At 38.8% G+C, this 22,246-nt stretch overlaps 1 protein-coding gene across 2 annotated transcripts in view; it reads left to right on the top strand.

Annotated features, from left to right (window-relative positions):
- The window catches only part of LOC106063610 (fez family zinc finger protein 2-like), a 65,826-nt gene extending 44,438 nt beyond the window's left edge, over positions 1–21,388 (top strand). For both annotated transcript variants that reach the window (XM_056040328.1, XM_056040329.1), the window contains 4 exons: positions 10,888–11,057; positions 12,876–13,364; positions 13,669–13,819; positions 20,997–21,388. In XM_056040328.1, the coding sequence (XP_055896303.1) occupies positions 10,888–11,057; positions 12,876–13,364; positions 13,669–13,819; positions 20,997–21,172 (986 nt within the window). In that variant the 3' untranslated portion in view covers positions 21,173–21,388. The remainder of the gene's footprint in view (positions 1–10,887; positions 11,058–12,875; positions 13,365–13,668; positions 13,820–20,996) is intronic.
- Positions 21,389–22,246: the final 858 nt, after the last annotated feature.

Here is a 22,246-nt window from a genome sequence, read left to right on the forward strand (position 1 = left end):
ACCTATCTGAGACTAGAAAAATAGCTACCCCACTACACTCGTTACCTAGGCTAAACCAGCCCTCTTTCAGCCCTATGTCGGATGTGTATTTGCGTGATTTATAATGTGTGTCTATATTTGTTTCTTGAATGAAAATGAAGTCTTGCCTGTATTTTCTGGATAGGTGAACAATGTATTTTTGCTTATTTCCAAGACTACATTCTCTTGCAATTTAACAACAATTTGTTTTAGGGTAATGATAAATAATAAATAATTGCTTTAAACTAGGTCGAGGAATTATTATTAAAGGGCGGTAATTGTAGTTCGTCTTAAGCTCAAGCCTTGTTTAAAAAGCGCGTGTCGTCCAACCGATCGCTGCTGACATATTCAGAATACGAAGGTTTGGTTGTGATAGGACAAAGAAATTGTGAATATTTTACAACAGATTTGTATTAAATTAACAAATTTTTACTATTTCTAACCATCTGAGCTGGGAATGGACCTTGTTTTAAATTATTTAATTTAACTGTAAAAAAATTAGTTTTTCAATTACGAAAGGGGAACCACCCTTGTGGGACTAGGGGCACGGCATGGCCTTAATTGTGCCAAAGTGCCAAAAACCCAAAATATCAAATATCATAACTTTAAAGAAGTCACTTTACTCCTGTATGGTTGTGAAAGTTGGACACTGAACGCTGAGGCTGAAAGAAGACTTCAAACCTTTGAGAGTTAATGCTACAGAAAATGCTGGATATCATCAATATTGACCTCCTTCAGTGGTAGAACGACTATGGTTCATCTCGAACACTTTTTCATGTGGTTGTGGAGCCCTATTTTGGGAGGGACACTCCCGTCCACATATATTGCAGATCAAGGTGGCTTTCACTTTGATGGTAAAGGAGCCGGCCATTTTCCGTGTGGCACGCTTTTCTTCAAGAGCTGAAGCCCATGCTTTTTCGCTGTCCATAGCTTTCTTGGTCACCGTCTCTCTCCAACTAGTGCGGACTAAGGCTATGTCTTCCCAATGGTCAGTCTCAATGTCCACTGATTTGAAATCACGTTTTTTCACATCTACGTAACGGAGGTGGGGGGCGACCAGTTTTTATTTTAGAGTCAAACGCGAGTAGCCCGTAGAGAATGATTTTTGGGATGCGATTGTTCTCTATCCGGCGAACATGTAAGACCCAGCGCAGGCGGCCTTGCCTGAGGACTGTAAAGATGCCGAGAAGGCCCGTTCGCTGGAGGATTTCAGTATTGCAAACTCTTTTTTTCCTTCGGAGGGAGCGCAAGTGGAATGATGTATGGTTGTGAAAGTTGGTCACTGAACGCCAAGGCTGAAAGAAGACTTCAAGCCTTTGAGAGTAAATGCTACACAATGATGCTGGGTCTCAGATACCAGGAAAAGAAGACAAATGAGTGTGAAATGTTACAAGTCAAGACTCATTCTGGCAAATGTGACAATACTGTCATGAGACGAAAGCTGAACTGGTTCGGTTATAGTGTAAGACATGACTCACTATCAAAAGTCATTCTTCAAGGTCCAGTAGAGGGAGCACGAAGAGATGGTCATTCAAAGAAAAGATGGCCGGATAATGTAAAAGAATGGACCGACCTCTCTCTTGATATCTGATAAAAACAGCTGCTGACCGGGAACAGTGGAGGGATTCTACGCGAAGTGTCACATGACCCTATGACGAAAGTCAGATGATGATAATGATGATGAGATGACTATACTGCGATAAAATGTCAAAGATTTTTCAAAGGAATAAAAAAGTAAAAAATAAAAACATATAGGGCTACACTTCAGCTCTAGCAGTAGACCTAATACGTTGGAAGAGATTGTCTGAAGCTAAGCAAGACGTCGGAAGTGGAGTCCAGCCATGTTCTTTCTTACTTAACAAAATGGATTTTAGAATGTCCAGGATTGCCCTGACACATAGAACTTATATACCAACACTTAAGTACCTTGATCACCTAGTTATATGCTGAGTCGCCTGAATACCTGTCTACATTGTAAGCAGCAAAGAAAGTATATCCTATTAGGAGATAATGCCGGACTTCAGTAAGTTGAGGCTTCCATATAAGTGCTCTTGATAACATTAATACATCTATATATATGTCAAATCTGTGAGGACAGAAATAAGAGTATTAGTAGATTCAATCTCAATTCCATTATTGTCTTATATATCCTATGTGTGCCTTGCTGCAAAATTTAATATCCTTAAAATGAGGAGGCCCCCCCCCCATTTTTTTTTAAAGGTAATGTTCTAGGGGGAAGCAGTCCTAAATCCGGCCCTGCCTATCACAAAACGACACCATCACTTTCTTGTACCTTAATGACCTAGTTTCCACTATGTCGTCTGCGACGTTTCCCGCCACTGTCAATGCTATTACATCACGTCAGCACCAGTTATCTTTGCTTATATCTTCGCCAGAACTGCATTGTAAATCTACCAATAGCGCCTTTCTTCCCCCTCCGCCAGGCCGTTGTAACCAGGTCACTGGACAGGGCGATAAAAAGACCAAAGCTCTGGAACACTTTATAGTCTGTGCAGCATTGTGACTAGATCATTAACATAAGTTGAAGCACGTTCTAAGGGGGCCTTACATTTTTAATGATTCCTTCTGCATATGAATCGCTTTTAGAACTCATGGCTTCTCCCCCCTTCCCCTTTTCATGGTATCATGTTTCTTTTCGCTTGTAGATTTTAGGGATTGTTTCAGACTTGAGTTTGACTTTAGACCTTTGTGTGTGTGTGTGTGTGTGTGTTTGAGTGTGTATGTGATAATAGATGATTTAGATTAGCGCATTCATTATTAAACTGCTGTTGCGCGCGTGCGTGGTGGTTTGATTGTAAGAAGAATTTATATGTGTGTCCTTCACCTACCGTTGGGGCACCACACAAGATCTGTTGACCCTCCTTCTCCATTCCTCTCAGTCTTATGCCTTGGACAGAATCTCCCTAAATGGCAGGCCCATCCATTTATGTTGTCATCTCATTGCTTTCACTGTCTGCCTCTTCTTATTTTTTCCTGGTAATGTTCTCTGAAGGAAAGTCTCTGCTAGTCCTGACGACCTTGTAATATGGCAGTAGTTAGTAGGTCATCGTGGTGTCCAATCTCTGTACTAGTCTCTTCGTTAGGTGATCGGTTTATATTCAAATGAGAGAGAGAGAGGAGAGAGGGAAAGAGGGAGGAAGATAGAAAGAAATGATATAGAGAGACAAAGAAAGAGGATGGTAAGAAAATAGATAGATAAAAAAAATATCATAAAATACTCTGAAAGACACAAAGATAAAGGCACATTCCTCGTCCCATATGCTATACAAATTTGTACAAATGTTCCTTTCTTCTCTAGTGCTATTAGAGCATGGAATGGGTTGCCTTAGCTAGCCAGGAAAACCAGTGACTTGGCTGAATTTAAGTCATTGGTGAATATGCATGACAGAAGAGACTTAGTGAAAAGAAGAGACTTAGTGAAAAGAAAAGACATAGTGAAAAGAAGAGACTTAGTGAAAAGAAAAGACATAGTAAAAAGAAGAGACTTAGTGAAAAGAAAAGACATAGTGAAAAGAAGAGACTTAGTCAAAAGAAAAGACATAGTGAAAAGAAGAGACTTAGTGAAAAGAAGAGACGTAGTGAAAAGAAAAGACATAGTGAAAAGAAGAGACTTAGTGAAAAGAAAAGACATAGTGAAAAGAAGAGACTTAGTGAAAAGAAAAGACATAGTGAAAAGAAGAGACTTAGTGAAAAGAAAAGACATAGTGAAAAGAAGAGACTTAGTGAAAAGAAGAGACGTAGTGAAAAGAAAAGACATAGTGAAAAGAAGAGACTTAGTGAAAAGAAGAGACTTAGTGAAAAGAAAAAGACATAGTGAAAAGAAGAGACTTAGTGAAAAGAAGAGACTTAGTGAAAAGAAGAGACGTAGTGAAAAGAAGAGACCACCTGAAGTGAAAATATAGACAAGAAAAAGAAAGACAGTGAAAGAGAGAGCGAAATAAAAAAAAATTGACATAAAAATAAAACTTGATGCAGCCTGAGTTGTTCCTTCTTCAGGAAGCTAAACATCATAAAGATATATTCTGAAATCTCTGAAGGAGATGGAATATATTATACTATCGAAAATCTCTGAGTTTTTTTTTTTTAAATAAGTATATCTTCATTTCTGATTTTACATAGGTCCCCTCCCACCTTCTCTCTGTCTCTCGCCCCCTCTCCACCCCACAATAATCTCTTCTCTCTACAGTCTAGTGTCATTAATGGCCAAGAATGAATTAGGGCCGTGAATTAAAACAAAAATAAAAAGCTGGGGGGCTGGGGAGGCTTGCAAGCCTCTAACTTACAAGATAAAACAATGACCTCAACTCTGAAGTTAAATAATATCTGAGCCCGCACGCTTGAATGGTCTCCCTTGATGTCAGCCTCGCGCTAGCATTCGCTGCAGGAAGGCGGGAACTGTGACGCCCGTTGTGTCCGAAGGCCTGCCAACTGGAGTAATTCTTGCATAACAAAGAAAGTCTTGTCGGCCTTTTGTTGTAGTTTCTTTACCTCTCCGCTAATGTCATTTCGCTGCCAACTATGGAGATCTCATTGTCTCTGCAGACGTTAGGCTGGTGAATGTTTGATCATGGGCTACATTATTCATGGGTCTTGATTGTAGTCATAGTGTGATTGAGAGAAATAGTCTATGATTTAGTGATTGCTGCGTGAATTTAGTCATAGTGTGATTGAGAGAAATAGTCTATGATTTAGTGATTTCTGCGTGAATGTAGTCATAGTGTGATTGAGAGAAATAGTCTATGATTTAGTGATTGCTGCGTGAATGTAGTCATAGTGTGATTGAGAGAAATAGTCTATGATTTAGTGATTGTTGCGTGAATGTAGTCATAGTGTGATTGAGAGAAATAGTCTATGATTTAGTGATTGCTGCGTGAATGTAGTCATAGTGTGATTGAGAGAAATAGTCTATGATTTAGTGATTGTTGCGTGAATGTAGTCATAGTGTGATTGAGAGAAATAGTCTATGATTTAGTGATTGGTGCGTGAATGTAGTCATATTGTGATTGAGAGAAATAGTCTATGATTTAGTGATTGCTGCGTGAATGTAGTCATAGTGTGATTGAGAGAAATAGTCTATGATTTAGTGATTGCTGCGTGAATGTAGTCATAGTGTGATTGAGAGACATAGTCTATGATTTAGTGATTGGTGCGTGAATGTAGTCATATTGTGATTGAGAGAAATAGTCTATGATTTAGTGATTGCTGCGTGAATGTAGTCATAGTGTGATTGAGAGAAATAGTCTATGATTTAGTGATTGTTGCGTGAATGTAGTCATATTGTGATTGAGAGACATAGTCTATGATTTAGTGATTGCTGCGTGAATGTAGTCATAGTGTGATTGAGAGAAATAGTCTATGATTTAGTGATTGCTGCGTGAATGTAGTCATAGTGTGATTGAGAGACATAGTCTATGATTTAGTGATTGCTGCGTGAATGTAGTCATAGTGTGATTGAGAGAAATAGTCTATGATTTAGTGATTGCTGCGTGAATGTAGTCATAGTGTGATTGAAAGAAATAGTCTATGATTTAGTGATTGGTGCGAGAATTTAGTCATAGTGTGATTGAGAGAAATAGTCTATGATTTAGTGATTGGTGCGAGAATGATTTTTTGTTGTTGTAGATGTTCTGTTGAAGGCTTGGTAATAGTTGTTGCAATCAGAGGCGTACACAGGGACGGACTGGGTGTCAAAATCGGCCCGGGCATTTTTATACCATTCGGCCCATAACTTGTATATCATATGATGGGCTTCCAGTTCTAGGTCTACCTGTCCTAAATATCATTTTGTTAAGTTTGATAATGTATCGGTAACTTTACTCATGCATACAGTCAACTCTGATATCTTTATAAAAAAATAGATGCTTTAAGCTTATGTGTGTAGCCCCTTAAAGGATGAAGCCTTCTAGTAGCACTGTCTACGGGTGTAGGCTATTAACGGAAAATGTGATAGATTAAATTAGCGTTACACTGTAGAGTCTGTTAAAGGTTGTTTTGTTTTTTTAACTCGACGCTCAGAGGGCAACTTTTACAACAGAATACTATATAACCCTGAACATGAATTGATTAAAATCTTGAATGAATGTGGAAATATCGGAAAATATCGTTCAAGATTAATATTTTCTCGTTTCCAGGCCAAATTTAATTTTTTAAATATTTTTTTTTACTTTGATAAATTATCATTCGTTCTTGAGTATGGAATAAGAAATATGCCTTTATCTTTGTGTCTTTCTGAGTATTCCTTCTTCCCTAGTGCTATTAGAGCATGGAATGGGTTGCCTGAGCTAGCTAGTTTTTCAGTTTGTAAATTATAGTTCAGATTTTTTTTGTATTATAGCTACTCTACTTTTTATTCTATTGTACGAAAGTGTCTTTATGTTTAGTGATTTTACCAAAGAAATGCTTTTTATTTTAGTTCTCGTTTAGAATGTTTGATTCTGTTGCAGCATTGAGTCTACTCTAATTTATAACTGAAATAAATGCACCAATTTTCCTTACATATTTCTAGGTGTCACTGTCAACAAATCTTTGATAGACTTTTTGATTGAACTCTTAATGTTGGAAGTCCACGGTATATGGAGATAAATTCTTTCCCCCTCTCTGCCTAAATTTGATGAGTTCCCATTGGATAGTGACTTAACTCTTTCTCTCCTAACTGACGATACCAACGTTGATTCCACCAGAATGTGGTAAATAATTACGGAGAGAAAGAGTTAAAGAGGTTGACCAACAGGAGAATTGTAATCAGACGTAAAGTCCAAGCACCCAGTTGTTCTCTTAATCTGTTTGGACACAGGTCTAAGTGAGAGATGCCGGCAGGAGAGAACATCGCAGAAGTCCTCCGGTCAGCTCAAGTGATCCAACAATAAGTCTCATCCTTGCAAGGAACCAAACACAATGGCAACCGCGCGCTCGCGCTAACCCCCCACCCCCACCCCCCACCACTTCTTTTTGCAATTGCCTTCAATTATCTTTGAGATATTATTCTATTAGCCCGGGCCCACCTCATGGGGCCCCGCAACTCTTTAATGGCGCCCGCAGAGGGACCCCGAGACATGAGGACTTCTGACCGCAGGAAGAAATTAGCCGAGGAGTAGGGATGCGGCTGAGACAAGCAATTATTGAATAACGACGGACGTTTTGCTTCTGAGTCGGACAATATTAACCTTATAGTTAGCGTGTGTGTGTGGGGGAAAGTTTGAAGACAGTTTGTGTGGGTGTGTCTGTGTGGGTGTGTCTGTGTGTGGGTGTGTCTGTGTGGGTGTGGGAAAGTATATTACTATATGAATGTGCGGTAGGTTAAAGCAAGATAGAAGTAATTGCATTATTTCGTTTTTACTTGTTCTTAAACAAATAAGACAGACATGAAGACTATTAACAGACTTCTCTCTCTCTCTCTCTCTTTAATTGACACTTTTCTCTCAATCAATTCATTCTTGCTTATTTTCCCCTTTCCCCACCCCCTCTCTATTATTTTCTTTCTTTCTCTCTCTCTCTTTCTCTCTCTCTCTTTCTCTCTCTCTCTCTCTCTCTCTCTCTCTAATCGACACTTTTCTCTCAATCAATTCATTCTTGCTTATTTTCCCCTTTCCCCACCCCTCTCTATTATTTTCTTTCTTTCTCTCTCTCTCTTTCTCTCTCTCTCTCTTTCTCTCTCTCTCTCTCTAATCGACACTTTTCTCTCAATCAATTCATTCTTGCTTATTTTCCCCTTTCCCCACCCCCTCTCTATTATTTTCTTTCTTTCTCTCTCTCTCTCTCTCTAATCGACACTTTTCTCTCTATCAATTCATTCTTGCTTATTTTCCCCTTTCCCCACCCCCTCTCTATTATTTTCTTTCTTTCTCTCTCTCTCTTTCTCTCTCTCTCTCTCTCTCTCTCTCTCTAATCGACACTTTTCTCTCAATCAATTCATTCTTGCTTATTTTCCCCTTTTCCCACCCCCTCTCTATTATTTTCTTTCTTTCTCTCTCTCTCTTTCTCTCTCTCTCTCTCTCTCTCTCTCTAATCGACACTTTTCTCTCAATCAATTCATTCTTGCTTATTTTCCCCTTTCCCCACCCCCTCTCTATTATTTTCTTTCTTTCTCTCTCTCTCTCTCTTTCTCTCTCTCTCTCTCTCTCTCTCTAATCGACACTTTTCTCTCTATCAATTCATTCTTGCTTATTTTCCCCTTTCCCCACCCCCTCTCTATTATTCTCTTTCTCTCTCTTTCTCTCTCTCTCTCTCTCTCTCTCTCTCAGATTGCATCTTTGTCTTTGTACTGGGTCGGCCTTACATAATTGGAGGCCCTAGGCGAAGTGACGTTGGTGGCCCGCAAACAAAATAGACAAATAAAAAATATCAGCGTAAAAATGAGACGCAATTTATTTAAAATCTAATGTACGTCAACAATACCGTTACGCACAAGTTTCGCTGTTTCTTCTCATTAATCGTAGGCCCTGGGGCGGCTGCCTAGTTTGACTATGCCTAAGGCCTGCTTTGTCTCTACCGTCAAATGACGCTCCGTGATTGTCTTTTTTTCTCTTTCGTACTTATTCTCTCAGTTTCTCACTCTCTCTCTCTCTCTTTCTCCCTGATTGTAAATGTGTTAATGCAAGTATCGCCATCAGAATCAGTACATCACTGTTCTTTATTTGTTTCGCTAACTATCACAACGAGTGATCCTACAACTTTTTGAAAAAACCGGCCCATCTCGATATCATCAGGAGTTCTCACTGTACGACTTCAGGCGGAACCCTCATCGTTGTTCTGTTCACTATTTATTAACTTGATTTTAGACTAATTTAAAGTGGTTTAAAGACAGTACAGTAAAGGCCAGAATATTCTTCTTATCTTATCTTATATAATACAGACGTTACTTCAAAAAAGAAGATGATTACGTCCTACGCGTTATGCATTCAGTCATGCATATTAACCAATGTCTTAAATTCTGCCAAGTCACTGGTTTCCTGGCTAGCTCAGGCAACCCATTCCATGCTCTAATAACGCTAGGGAAGAAGGAGTATTTGTACAAATTTGTCCTAGCATATGGGACGAGGAATGTGCCTTTCTTTATCTTTGTGTCTTTCTGAGTATTTTATTAAATTTTGTTTTTGTATTTGAAGATTATGGTTCAGTGTTTTATTTATAATTGTTACTTTACTTTTAAGTCTTCTATCCTGAAGGCTTTCTAAATTTAGTGATTTTACTAAAGGGGTTACTCTAGTCAAATGTGAATATTCGTTTGTTATGAATCTCACTGCTCTATTTTGTATCTGTTCCAGTTTCTTAATGTTTTCTTGAGTTGACGGGTCCCAAACAGAGGATGCATATTCTATTATTGGCCTAACCAAGGTTAGGTTATTCTGTTGTGATTCATTGTATACAAAGTGAAGTTCCCCTTTTCAGACATCGTGGTCAATAAGGCAGGTGATGTAAAGGTCATCTGTTTTTGTAGCTTACGGTTGACAAGGGTGTCATGTGGCCAGCACAACGACCAACCTTTTTTCTTTTTCCCCAACATTAGAGCTGGGTGGACTCAGAGGCGCCCGAGGATTCCGAAATTAAAAAAAATCAAAGACTTAACCAGGATTCGAACCCCGGACCTATCTCTTTGGTTAGCACATCACTTGCCCCTAGCTTTAGCCAATTCACACATATCTATTTAGGCCCGATGCTGATATGTACACACTTGTGCCTATGTATAACCCGCATAGGCCATCTGGGATGTCATTAGAATTTCAAGCTTGGTTCATGTCATTATCCTACCTTTTGATAAAGAGATGACGCTAATCTCTACCTGGGCTCAACACAGGATGTCGGGGTGAAGTGGGGCTGCAGGGTGGGGGGGGGGGGGTAACGGTTGGGGCGACGAACAGATGTCAAGTGTGAAACCCAGTGGTATGGGTAAGGTCGAAGACATGATATTAGAGGAGCTGATAGCTGTGTCTTGTTTTGTTGTCAAATGTTGCAATCTTTAGACACATCGCGTTGATAGAGATGTCGATAAATCCGTTGCAAAGTAAAGCTTCCCTTTTTAGACCTTGCGATCTAAAAGGCGGACGGTCTGTTTATTTGGCCGAGGGTTAACGAAATTTCAAAATCCCAGTCATCACCAAGACTTGAACATGAGAATCCTCGGTCCGGAAGCCAAGCGCTCTAACCACTCAACCACCACGATCCTCTGCCAAATCTTTTGAATCAACCGGAAGTGAGTTTGGGCTCAGACCATGTTGGATGAGTGTAGATCATAGCCAATGATGATAGGTTGTTTTGGAACATGATAAAACAAGCAATAGAAAAAAGGATACTTTTTTTAAAACGAAGTTTTTTTCTGAGGAAAAGAACCGCTAATTAGTGTCCTGTACATTGCAGGATTTAGCTCCATTTCTGCTATATAAAACACAATTAATTAATTAGTACTAATTTATCACCTAATTGGTTACGTTTTGGATTGATTCGTGTATTGCCATCGACTATGAATAATTATGCGAAATTTCAACTTGATCCGAGAAAAGGAAATGGGAGAAAAAAACCCACGTTAAAACGTTTTTACCAGACAGACAGACAGACAGACACTGTGAGTTGATATAAGCTTTGTAATAAAACCATTAACAAAACATTAATAATAACCCTAATCCTAATTTTAACCTTCTGTACTTCAGTTGACAACGTGAAATCTCAGTCGTACATCAATAGCTTTGAACCCCTTTTGCTAGAAAAATTGCTTGAAAAATGTATATGTATTAATAACACGTATTGTCATTGTATCAAAGAAGACTATCCGCGTTGAAGCAATGACAATGGTATACTAGCAGGGCGATTTAGAATGCAGTTGTAGCTCAAGTAATTCCATTTGTTGTGTTTCAGGTTTTTCACCGGCGGCGTCAAGTTTAGCACCGCACCAGTTGAAACACTCCCAATACCTCCGAGACTTTCTTGGCGACTTCCTGTCTTGGCTGACTCTTGATCACGACATGTCTGCGCAGGCGCATGCGTACTCTGTGATGAAATCAAGCTTCTTTCCTAATCTAATTCAGGTCAGTTGGGGAGCAATGAAATGTAAGGGGCTTCTGCAAGGTCTACCCAACCTATGGATTGCGCATTTACTCAAGGGAGTAGCTAGGAATTTTCCATCGTCTGAGGGCCCAGGGAGCTTGACCTCTTTGGGGGCCCCTGCATTTTTCGTAATATTTAATTTGTATGTAAAAAACGTTCATTTGGGGGGGGGGGGTTTCAAATTCTCCTCCTTCCTCCCCAGCTTAGCTAAACCTCTGGCATTACTTGGGGGTTCTTGGTCAACATGTTTCACTGAATGTGCATTACTAAATAAATTGCAAATTAGGCCTAATGAAAACAATCTAGTTATTCTTATTTGCATAATTTAGTCGTAGCTTTTATTCGAGGACAAATTCGAGGTCCTGGGTTCAAATCTCGGTGAAAACTGGGATTTTGAATTTTGGGATTTTAGGGCGCCCAAGAGTCCAGCCAACTGTAATGGGTGCCTGTCATTAGTTGGGGAATGTAAAGGCGGTTGGTCGTTGTGCTGGCCACATGTCACCCTCGTTAAACGTGGGCCATAGATGAACTTGACATCATCTGCCCTAAGGTTTGAAATGGAAACTTTCAATGTTGTCATGAATATTAAGTTCTGATCTGCGTTTTTTTTTTCAGATTTAATGAATACTAGAGTACAGCTAACATAATATTTCTAAATCTAAAATACATTAAATTTAAAGCTTGTTAATATCTTTGAAAAAAATCACGTCAATGTCAATAGTGAGTACATAACACACAATATACTGATTGGAGGCCCTATATATACTTAAGAAGAATATTAACAAGACCGTAGGTGGACAAAATGTAGTAGTCAGATAGTAGGAAGGAGAAAAAAGTGAAAGAGAAGGAAAGAGTGAAAGAAAAAGAGAGAGAAATAAAGATAAAACAGAGGGAGAGAGAACCAAAATGAGAGAAATAGAGATAGAAAGAGAGAGAAAAAGAGAGATGGAAATAGAGAGAGAGAAAGAGAGAGAGAAAGAAAGAGAAACAAAGAGAGAGAGAGAGAAAGAGAGATAAAGAGAGAAGAGAAAGAAAGAGAGAGAAAGAGAGAGAGAAAAAGAGAGAAAGAGAGAGAGAAAGAGAGAAACAAAGAGAGAGAGAAAGAGAGATAAAGAGAGAGAGAGAAAGAGAGAGAGAGAAAAAAGAGAAAGAAAAAAAGAGAGAAAGAGATAAAGAGAGAAGAGATTTGAATGCAGCAATGTTGGAAAATAGCTTAATTGTGTATAAGGTCAGTCATTCTAGTGTAGAGAGCAAAACATCAGAGCAGTTTATGTATTAAAACTGGTGTGACATCTTTCTGAATGATGTTGTTCTCAATTTTACAAAGCAACTCACTCTGTCTGTTAAAATGTTTGTACACGTCATTTCACCCACATTCATTCTTGGGTCAATTTTACATTTGCACAATTATTCATTAGAAATCAATTATTTAGTTTGATACCAACAAGGGAAATTAATCCTCAGTATTCACAGATACGGCTAAATATATAGGGTTAGGTCCCCTGAAATAATTCAAAACGTTATTTCTCCCACACCCATTCTCGGATGTAATTGAAACTTTGAAATTTTTTTTTCATAGTAACTAACAAAACAGGAGTTTATTTTTAAAATTAATCAATAAGTCAATTAATTCTTGGGGAAATTAATCTTTTTTTAAAAGAAATCGAATGAGGGATATAACTTCTACATTATTGAGCTTTATAATGTCAATGCGGAGGTGTGTTTTTTTTTTACCCTTAGATAATATTTGTTTCTTAAAAAAAGGGATTAAAAAAAATATTTCGCTTGTTTGTTTTCAGTCGCATCCGTTTTACTTCAACACAAGGTTTGACCGGAAAGAGGATTTCTTCCCTTGCCAATGTTCCAAATGTCTCAGCAGAGCTCTGGCCTTCACCAGGGGCTCACTACCAGACATCGCCCCGACAGCTTTGAGAGCGTTGTCTCTGCCGCTGACGCCCCCGTCCCCCACAGAGCCTCTGTCCAGCCCGATAGCCTCGCTGGCCAGCATGACGTCATTCCCGATGACCCACGTCAGCCCGACCCAGATGACATTCGTGAGCCCCTCGTCGTTGACGCCCATGGGCCACGTCAGCCTCCCGCGCCCGACTGGGTCGCCAGAGGCTCGCAGGCTGACCTCTCCGCTAAACGCCAAGCCGGACATGCACGTGCCGAGTGCCCCTGTGTCCAGCAGTGGCAGTAGTGACACGTCAGACAATGTTCCCCTCAACCTGTCAGCCAGTGCCAGCAACGGCAGTGACAACAGTGGCATAAAAGAGAGAACATTCCAGGTAATAAATGCATTCAAAGTATTCCATACAAAATATCTACTATAAAATTATTAATTGTTATCGCCATTTCTCCCTCACAATTATTAATTGTAGCTATCAAAAAATGAATCAATAAAAAAACAACCAATTAGTCATAAATTATTGGTAATTGATTATTTTGTTTGATATCAAATAAGGGAAATAACTTGTACGTATAAGATTAAGGGAGGAGTTCATCCCCTCTAGATAAGCTTTTTAAAAGGATTGTTTTATATTTTGCTTGATTTACAATGTAATTATCTATATTGTATTTTCCCCCTTCTAGTGCAGGGTTTGTGGGAAGCGGTTCAAAAGGTCATCCACACTCTCCACGCACATGTTGATCCACAGCGACACCAGACCTTATCCATGCCCATACTGTGGGAAACGTTTCCATCAGAAGTCGGACATGAAGAAACACACATACATCCATACAGGTTGGTTCTCCGGACAGCCTCGCTCTCAGCTATACTTTTTAAACGGAAGTGGTACACGCAAGGCCGGATCTAAAGTAGCCAACGCCCTTTAGAAGGAAATTTGATCTTAAATTTCAAACTACAATAGTGCAAAAAGACAATCGAAAAAAGGTTTAAAGTTTTTATAAAGCGTATATCAACTCCCTCTGTCCGATTATCTTGTACACATTTTGGGATTTGTTATTTCTTCATTCTCGGTTGAAATTTCGCAAAATTATTCATTGTCCCAAACAAAACATATATGAATACAAAACAAAACAAAACAAAACAAAACAAAAAATAAAAAATAAGCCAATTAATTAATTAGTGAGAATAAATTAGTTTTGATTTTAAAAAAAAAGGAAAACATCTTACAGTATTGAGATATAAGGATGTAAATGTGCAGTTCTTTTCAAGTTTATAAAAAAAAAATTATTCTTGTTTCAAAATACCACAGAATGTGATAATTGATTAGAAACCTGCGTTCATTTACTTTTGTGAATACGGCAATGTGTGTAAGGTGGCTTACCTTTTATTTGTGGGTTATTGTGCGTACGCTAACATCTAGAACGTTGTGAATTATAATTTATGGCTTAAAAGAAGGTGAAAGAAATTTACATGAAAATATGTCAGCCCTACATTATCTCAGACATTTTCTAGAGCCAACAGAGTGCAGTTTCTATTTATCTTCTAGAGCCAACTGACTGTTGTTTCTATCTTCTAGAGCCAAATGAGTGTAGTTTCTATTTATTTTCTAGAGCCAACTATTTATCTTCTTTCCTTGCACTCTTGTGCCTGCTATCACGTTTTGGGAACCTTCTGGAGCCAACTGATTGAAAATGTATCACAATTAAGCCCCCCTTATTTTTGAAACCTCAGATGTAAAATTGATTGGACGGCGAGCCTCGATCTGGCTGCCCAGCAGACGTCTCACCTTTTAAGATGCCGGCAGCTTTCTTTCACACCCTCGCCCCAGCGCTGTGTTCATTATTGATCAGAAAACTTTAAGTGTCTTCTTTTTCTTCTCCCTGCTTTTCTGAGACTCGTTTTATTTCCCCAAATCTCGATTTCACCCGCCCCCTTAGTTTTAGAAATGGGAGCATCACGTGGTACACCGTAGAAAGGATAACGTGATGAAATGAAAATGAGGCTAAGCTAAATTAGGTCTTGCGGGATTCCCCGATGTTGTATAATATGGGAATCGTATTAATGACTTATGGTGCCACGAATGCACTGAGCATACAAGTGTGTTAATTAGTTTTATAGAGATAATTAAGAAGATTCGGTAGGCCGAAATTAAATTTAAATTGAGGACATACAATTGAAACGATTGTTGGAACTATAGTAGACTGATCTATATATGAATGAACTACAGTAGGCTCAACTATATAGTAGACAACACTACAGCCTACTAAATTATACTATATTATATTAGGCCTAATTTTATTAGACTTAATTTTGATAGCAAAAATTAACCTAAGTAACCTAAACTGCAGTAAACGTAGCTTAAAGCACCTCAATTATAAATGCTCTGTCACGGATGAATGTGTATACGTGTTGTTGATGCTCTGTTTTGTTGATAATTATAGATTCTAGATGTCGATAAAATGTAATAATTGGGCGAATTTTCACCTTTATCGGAAGTTCCAATACCTTATTTACTTTTATAGTCACTGGCATATAAATATGCCATAGGTTGCAAGATTCGTAAAGTAAAGTTAACTTGATCGCAATTTTGTACTTAAAAAAGAATGAACAAAATGCAAAGCCGAATTTATTTTTTAAAACAAAATCTTAATTTTCACTTATTATCCTTATTCCCACCGAGACTAGGCCCCGCGCAATCAGTTTCGCATAGGGACCCGCAATTGCTATTTTTCCACCTTGCGATCTATAGGGCAGAGGATGTAAAAGGTTGTCTGTTTCTGTGGCCGACGGTTAACGTGTGTCATGTGGCCAACATAATGACCAAAGGCCTTTACTAATGTCAGGTACCCAATAGAGCTAGGGGAACTCAGGTGGGGAACTCAGGTGGGGAACTCAGGTGGGGAACTCAGGTGGGTCCTAAAGATCACGAAATTAAAAATTCCCAGTCCTCACCAGTATTCGAACCCGGGACTCCCGGTTCGGAAGCTAAGCGCTTTACCGCTCAGCCAATGCGCATACATGACTAGGTATAATCTGGAACAAATTCTTTTAATACACACTTTCTTTTATATTTGACATTTTAAATAGCAAACATGTATATGTTTTAATAGAAGGAACTATTATCACAACATATTTAACTAGAGTTCACACCAATAGTAAAATCTCAAAACACTTCCGCACAGAAGGCTACAAAAGTAAAATAGCAATAATACTTAACAACATGAAGCAATGATTTACAACTAACACTTCCGCACAGAAGGCTACAAAAGTAAAGTAGCAATAATACTTAACAACATGAAGTAATGAGTTACAACTAGACCTACAAAAAAGCACAGCCTAATAGAATACCCAGAATGGCACAAAGAAAGGCAGATATTTATTCCATATTATAGGACGAATTTGTACAAGTGCTATTTTATTACGAGTGTCTTTATTGGGAGTTTTTCATACATGGCGGAAAAAAAAAACTATAAATAGCAAGCTTTTTGGTCTATCCGTTGTGCAAAATAAAGGAAGTGCTGATAAACTAGGTTTTTAAGTGGTTAAACGAAGATGAAATAGCACAATTTAGCAGTACTTTTAGTTGTAACTTTTATTTAGTTGGCAACTTTGAAATTCAGTTTAGTGTCCTTGACATTGTTTAGTTCATCGTGAAAATCTAGAATAGCGCAAAATAGTGTAATGCCATGGACCAGTAAATGGAGGCGCGGTGGCTGAGCGGTAAGGCGCGGGTTCGAATCCCGGTGGAGACTGGGATTTTCATTTCGGGATCTTTGGGCGCTTCTGAGTCCACCCAGCTCTAAATGGGTACCTGACGTTAGTTGGGGTAAGGTAAAGGCGGTTGGTCGTTGTGCTGGCCACATGGCACCCTCGTTAACCGTAGGCCACAGAAACAGATGACCAATACATCATCTGCCCTATAGACCACAAGGTCCGAGATTTACATTGTAGTACTGCCCAGCAAAACAAATCTGTGTTTGAGTTTAAGTCTCTAGCAAACGTACACGACTAGGTTTAGCGTAAATGAATAATTTCTTTTTTTTTTTCTAAATAAAATCCCAATTATGATCCCGAAATGATCTCTGATCGACATGAGTTTTTAGCTAATTAAGTTACAAATTTATGAACTAGTTAAGAACCGAGTAGACCCAAACAGTTGAACACAGATCTATTTCTAGAACTTTCTGTACCCCAAAATACCCAAAATAAGGCATCATCATTTATTTACATGCTGTACTCGGACCTTAGGTCATTGAGGATCTGCGACTACTTGAAAGATTGTTTTCATGTTCTAAAAATAGCTTCCAGGCGTTTTAAGTCAAAGTAGAACGAAACAGATCATCATTAAGTAATGAACTACTCAACTCTATTAATAGAAACATTAATTAGGCTTCCTGTTTTTACCTTCAGTAGGTACATCAGTTTCGCACACCCCCACATCTATCTATCTATCTATCTATCTATCTATCTATCTATCTATCTATCTATCTATCTATCTGTCTGTCTGTCTGTCTGTCTGTGTCTGTCTGTGTCTGTCTGTCTGTCTGTCTGTCTATGTATGTATGTATGTATGTATGTATGTATGTATGTATGTATGTATGTATCTATCTATCTATCTATCTATCTATCTATCTATCTATCTATCTATCTATCTATCTATCTATCTGTCTGTCTGTCTGTCTGTCTGTCTGTCTGTCTATCTATATATCTATGTATCTATCTATCTATCTATCTACCTATCTATCTATCTATCTATCTATCTATCTATCTATCTATCTATCTATCTATATTACACTGAAAAAATATTATAAAAATTATAACTGTCAAACTAGAGTTTTCCCCGTGTGACTAGTCATTCTTTTCTCAGCATACACCAACAGTTACATTTCTATGAAAATCTGTCTGTCTGTCTGTCTATCTATCTATCTGTCTGTCTGTCTGTCTGTCCGTCTGTCTGTCTGTCTGTCTGTCTGTCTGTCTGTCTATCTATCTATCTATCTATATAAATTATAACTGTCAAACTAGAGTTTTCCCCGTGTGGCTAGTCATTCTTTTCTCAGCATACATCAACAGTTACATTTCTAGGAAAATCGTTAGATCTTTTTATGCAAAAACTCAAACTTAAACTCAGATCTTCTTATGAGATCAGCTTCCATGCAGAATACAGGTCCTTGGACACCGACGCTTAAATAGAAGTATTGTAAAAAAAAATGAAAATAAAAAGCCGATTTGTAAGAGATATATGATGTTGAATAGAATGGAAAGAAATGAATACTTTGAGAACCTTCTTTTAATCAGTGTTAGGTCACCAGGGTTGTAAAGCCAAGGAGATGGTAGCAGTCTACGCAGAGGGTAGCATGGGGTAGATGTAGCACCGGGCGCCTCGAGAGGCTCTTAATTAGCAGCACCGGAAGTGAGGAATCTCCGCCATTATGTATGCCCGCTGAAATCAGGTTTTCACTGCCGCCTAGCTGACCCATCAACACCTAGCCACTTCTCCGTGCCGCCCCCAGCCTCTTGAGCACGCGCGTACGCTGGTCACGCATCAGGGGCTTCCTGAAATCCGTCACGCGACACTGGGTGCGTCGGGTACGCTGACTCACGGTGTTATAGCCTCAAAGACTCAGAGATCCTGCACCGTCGCAGCTCACACCTTCACTCGGCTTCAAGAGGTGGGGAGAGGGAACAGGGCGGACCAGACACGTCCTACCAAATACAAACATTTGCTCTATCCCATAATCCTTATTGGGGGCAGAAAGCAGAAGTATTTTCTTTTGACTCTTTCACTGCAAGAGATGTTTATGCAGGTCAATGAGTAATCACCTTACTGAGGGGGGTGGGTGGGCAGTCAATAGTTAAAACGTGTCTTTTTTCAAGAGAATATCTATAAGTCAATCCACCAATCAATCAATCAATCAAGCAATCAATCTATGTATGTATGTAAGTATGCATGTATGTATGTATGTATGTATGTATGTATGTATGTATGTATGTATGTATGTATGTATGTATGTATGTATGTATGTGTATGTATGTATGTGTATGTATGTATGTATGTATGTATGTATGCGTATGTATGTATGTATGTATGTATGTATGTATGTATGTATGTATGTATGTATGTATGTATGTGTATGTATGTATGTGTATGTATGTATGTATGTATGTATGTACGTACCTACCTACCTACCTATCTATCTATCTATCTATCTATCTATCTATCTATCTATCTATCTATCTATCTATCTATCTATCTATCTATCTATCTATCTACCTTTCTATCTATCTATCTACCTTTCTATCTATCTATCTATCTATCTATCTATCTATCTATCTATCTATCGATTTCTGTGGCGGCTCTGCATCGATTCGTACTATTTTCTTACAGATTAATTAACTAAAGTCCTTCGTAAGTTTCCCTACTGATTAAAAAGATTAGTGAATTAGTGAATTAGTGTGAAAAGTGAGTAGCTCTATTGTCTTGTCTTCGCATCATTCAATAAATCAGTTGGCACACTTGGACACACACATTTCGCCTTAAACATGACCTTGTACCATGACCTTGGTAAGCATCTTAGAATCGAACCCAGCGCTCTGTGACGACACTCTCATTACCCGTAAAACATAATTAGTAGCCTACCCGAAGCTCAGTTTCTCTGTTACAATTCTGACAATGAAGAGTAAGGCCAACCAAATGGTGTATTCTTTAGTTACAGACCTGGTCACATAGTCATTTATTTACAACCTTCCTGGCACTTGGTCATTGACTTCCCAGATAGTAAAGATTTACCAGAATCGGCAAGTTGATCCGGTACAATTAGCAATCATGTGTCCAGCGAAGCGTTCAAAACCTGGGCCTATTAAGGACTTGCTTGATAAATAAATGATTTGCCCGGTGTAAGTGACTTGACAGGGTATTGTCATAAGACTGTTCGAGTTAATGGTGGTGATATACCGTAAGTGTTTTATTATGGGAAGAGTTATGGATTTTTTGTTAAAATGTCTAAAAGAAAAGAGACAGAACGGGAGAGACAGAGAGAAAGTAAAAAGTGTAGAAATAGAGAAAGTGGAAAGGAAAGAAAGAGAGATGTTGAAATGGAAAATAAGAGAGAAAGTGAAAAGAACAAGAAATATAGAGGAAATATAAGAGATTGAAATGATAGAGAAAGAGACAGAGAAAGAGAAAGAGACAGAGAAAGAGAAAGAGAAAGAGACAGAGAAAGAGACAGAGAAAGAGACAGAGAAAGAGACAGAGAAAGAGGCAGAGAAAGAGGCAGAGAAAGAGGCAGAGAGACAGAGAAAGAGACAGAGAGACAGAGAAAGAGACAGAGAAAGAGATAGAGAAAGAGATAGAGAGACATATAAAGAAAAAGAGAGAGAGAAAGAGACAGAGAAAGAGACAGAGAAAGAGACAGAGAAAGAGACAGAGAGACAGAGAAAGAGACAGAGAGACAGAGAAAGAGACAGAGAAAGAGACAGAGAGAAAGAGACAGAGAGACAGAGAAAGAGACAGAGAGACAGAGAGAAAGAGACAGAGAGACAGAGACAGAGAGACAGAGAGAAAGAGACAGAGAGACAGAGAAAGAGACAGAGAGAAAGAGACAGAGAGACAGAGAAAGAGACAGAGAGAAAGAGACAGAGAGACAGAGAAAGAGACAGAGAGAAAGAGACAGAGAGACAGAGAAAGAGACAGAGAGACAGAGAGAAAGAGACAGAAGAAGAAAAGAGACAAAACAATTACAGAGAGATAGTTGTAACATAAATACAAAGGGCCATTGAGATTATTCAATCTTTAGAGCGCCACCTGGTGTCCTCCTGATCTCAAATGCACGCCAACCCAGTATTGCGTTAATGCATCATTTCATAGCTCTGTTCACTTCGTACGCATACAAACATTTGTACATAGGATTAGGGAGAAGTAATTAATGCTAAGTTAGTCCAAGACAAGTTGATCTCAATTATTCATTTCTCTTTCTTCTCTCCCCTCCCCCACCCCTTTACCACGTGACAGGAGAGAAGCCTCACAAGTGCAGTATATGTGGCAAAGCCTTCAGCCAGTCCTCGAATCTCATCACGCACAGTAGAAAACACACCGGGTATAAGCCCTTCTCATGCAACAAGTGCGGCAAGGCTTTCCAGAGGAAGGTCGACCTCAGGCGGCACGCGGAGTTGGCCAACCACTACTAAGGATTTAAGGTTCAACTGAAAAAAAAAAAAAAGAAACGCTGGAGAGACAGATCAGAGTCTTTTACGATTAGTGACGGATTTACGATAGTTTGCGGTGTGCAGCCGACCAGTGCTTCATCCTCAACGGTAGACCTCCGCTAATTGAAATTCAAAAAAACTTTTGAAAATATGCATACTAAATACGGTATGATAACTAAAGAAGGAAAATGAGATGAAATAATCAAAATTCTCATTGCCTTTGCATTAAATTAGTTCCTTTAGTTATTAAAGGGGGGGGGGGGGTTAGAAACTTTCACTTGCTAGAATCCGGTGCCGTTTACGACATTGAAACAAAGATTGAGTGTTTTCTTTTAATGGCCGCATGTCCAACGCACCAGCGGTGCATCAGACAATGTCGTAAATAAAAAGTTTGTGTCCGAGCAACCAAGCGAACAGCCTGAAAGTAAACGAAGCGAGATGAGGCTTTGTTTACACCACAGCTGTGACATAACAACGAGGATAACACCCCCCCCCCCCCGTACCTAAACTCACCCACAATACTGGCTTACATACTAAATGCATGGATCATAGGCTGTAGCTTATATTCATACACAGCGAAACCTTCTACAAGTCATACAACAAAACTGGATGTCAGGGACTGTGTTAAAAAGGAGACATAAGGAAACTAACAGTGCTGCAATACTAAGTAAAAGCAGCAATATTAAGTACATGCGGTAATGCTGCGGTAATACTCAAGTAAATTGCCACAGCTTTACCTTTAAGTGTATATATTTTTTTATTACAAAGCTTATATCAACTCACTCTGTCTGTCTGTCTGGTAAAAAAAATGTGTACACGTTTTTTCTCCCACACCCAATCTCGGATCAAGCTGAAATTTCTTTTACCTGACAACACGAGAATCAATTTAAAAAAAACAACAATTAATTACTTTACTATTGGTAATTAATAATTTTGTTTGGTATCTCAAACAAGGGAAAGAAATGCTACTTGACTGAAGTGTTGGTATAAACTGAATTAGTCCACTTTATAGCTCGTCGTCAGAAAAAAAAAGAAAGGCGACACTATAGAAACAAT

The sequence above is a fragment of the Biomphalaria glabrata genome, chromosome 9, assembly GCF_947242115.1.
Source record: "Biomphalaria glabrata chromosome 9, xgBioGlab47.1, whole genome shotgun sequence".
Classification (NCBI taxonomy): domain Eukaryota; kingdom Metazoa; phylum Mollusca; class Gastropoda; family Planorbidae; genus Biomphalaria; species Biomphalaria glabrata.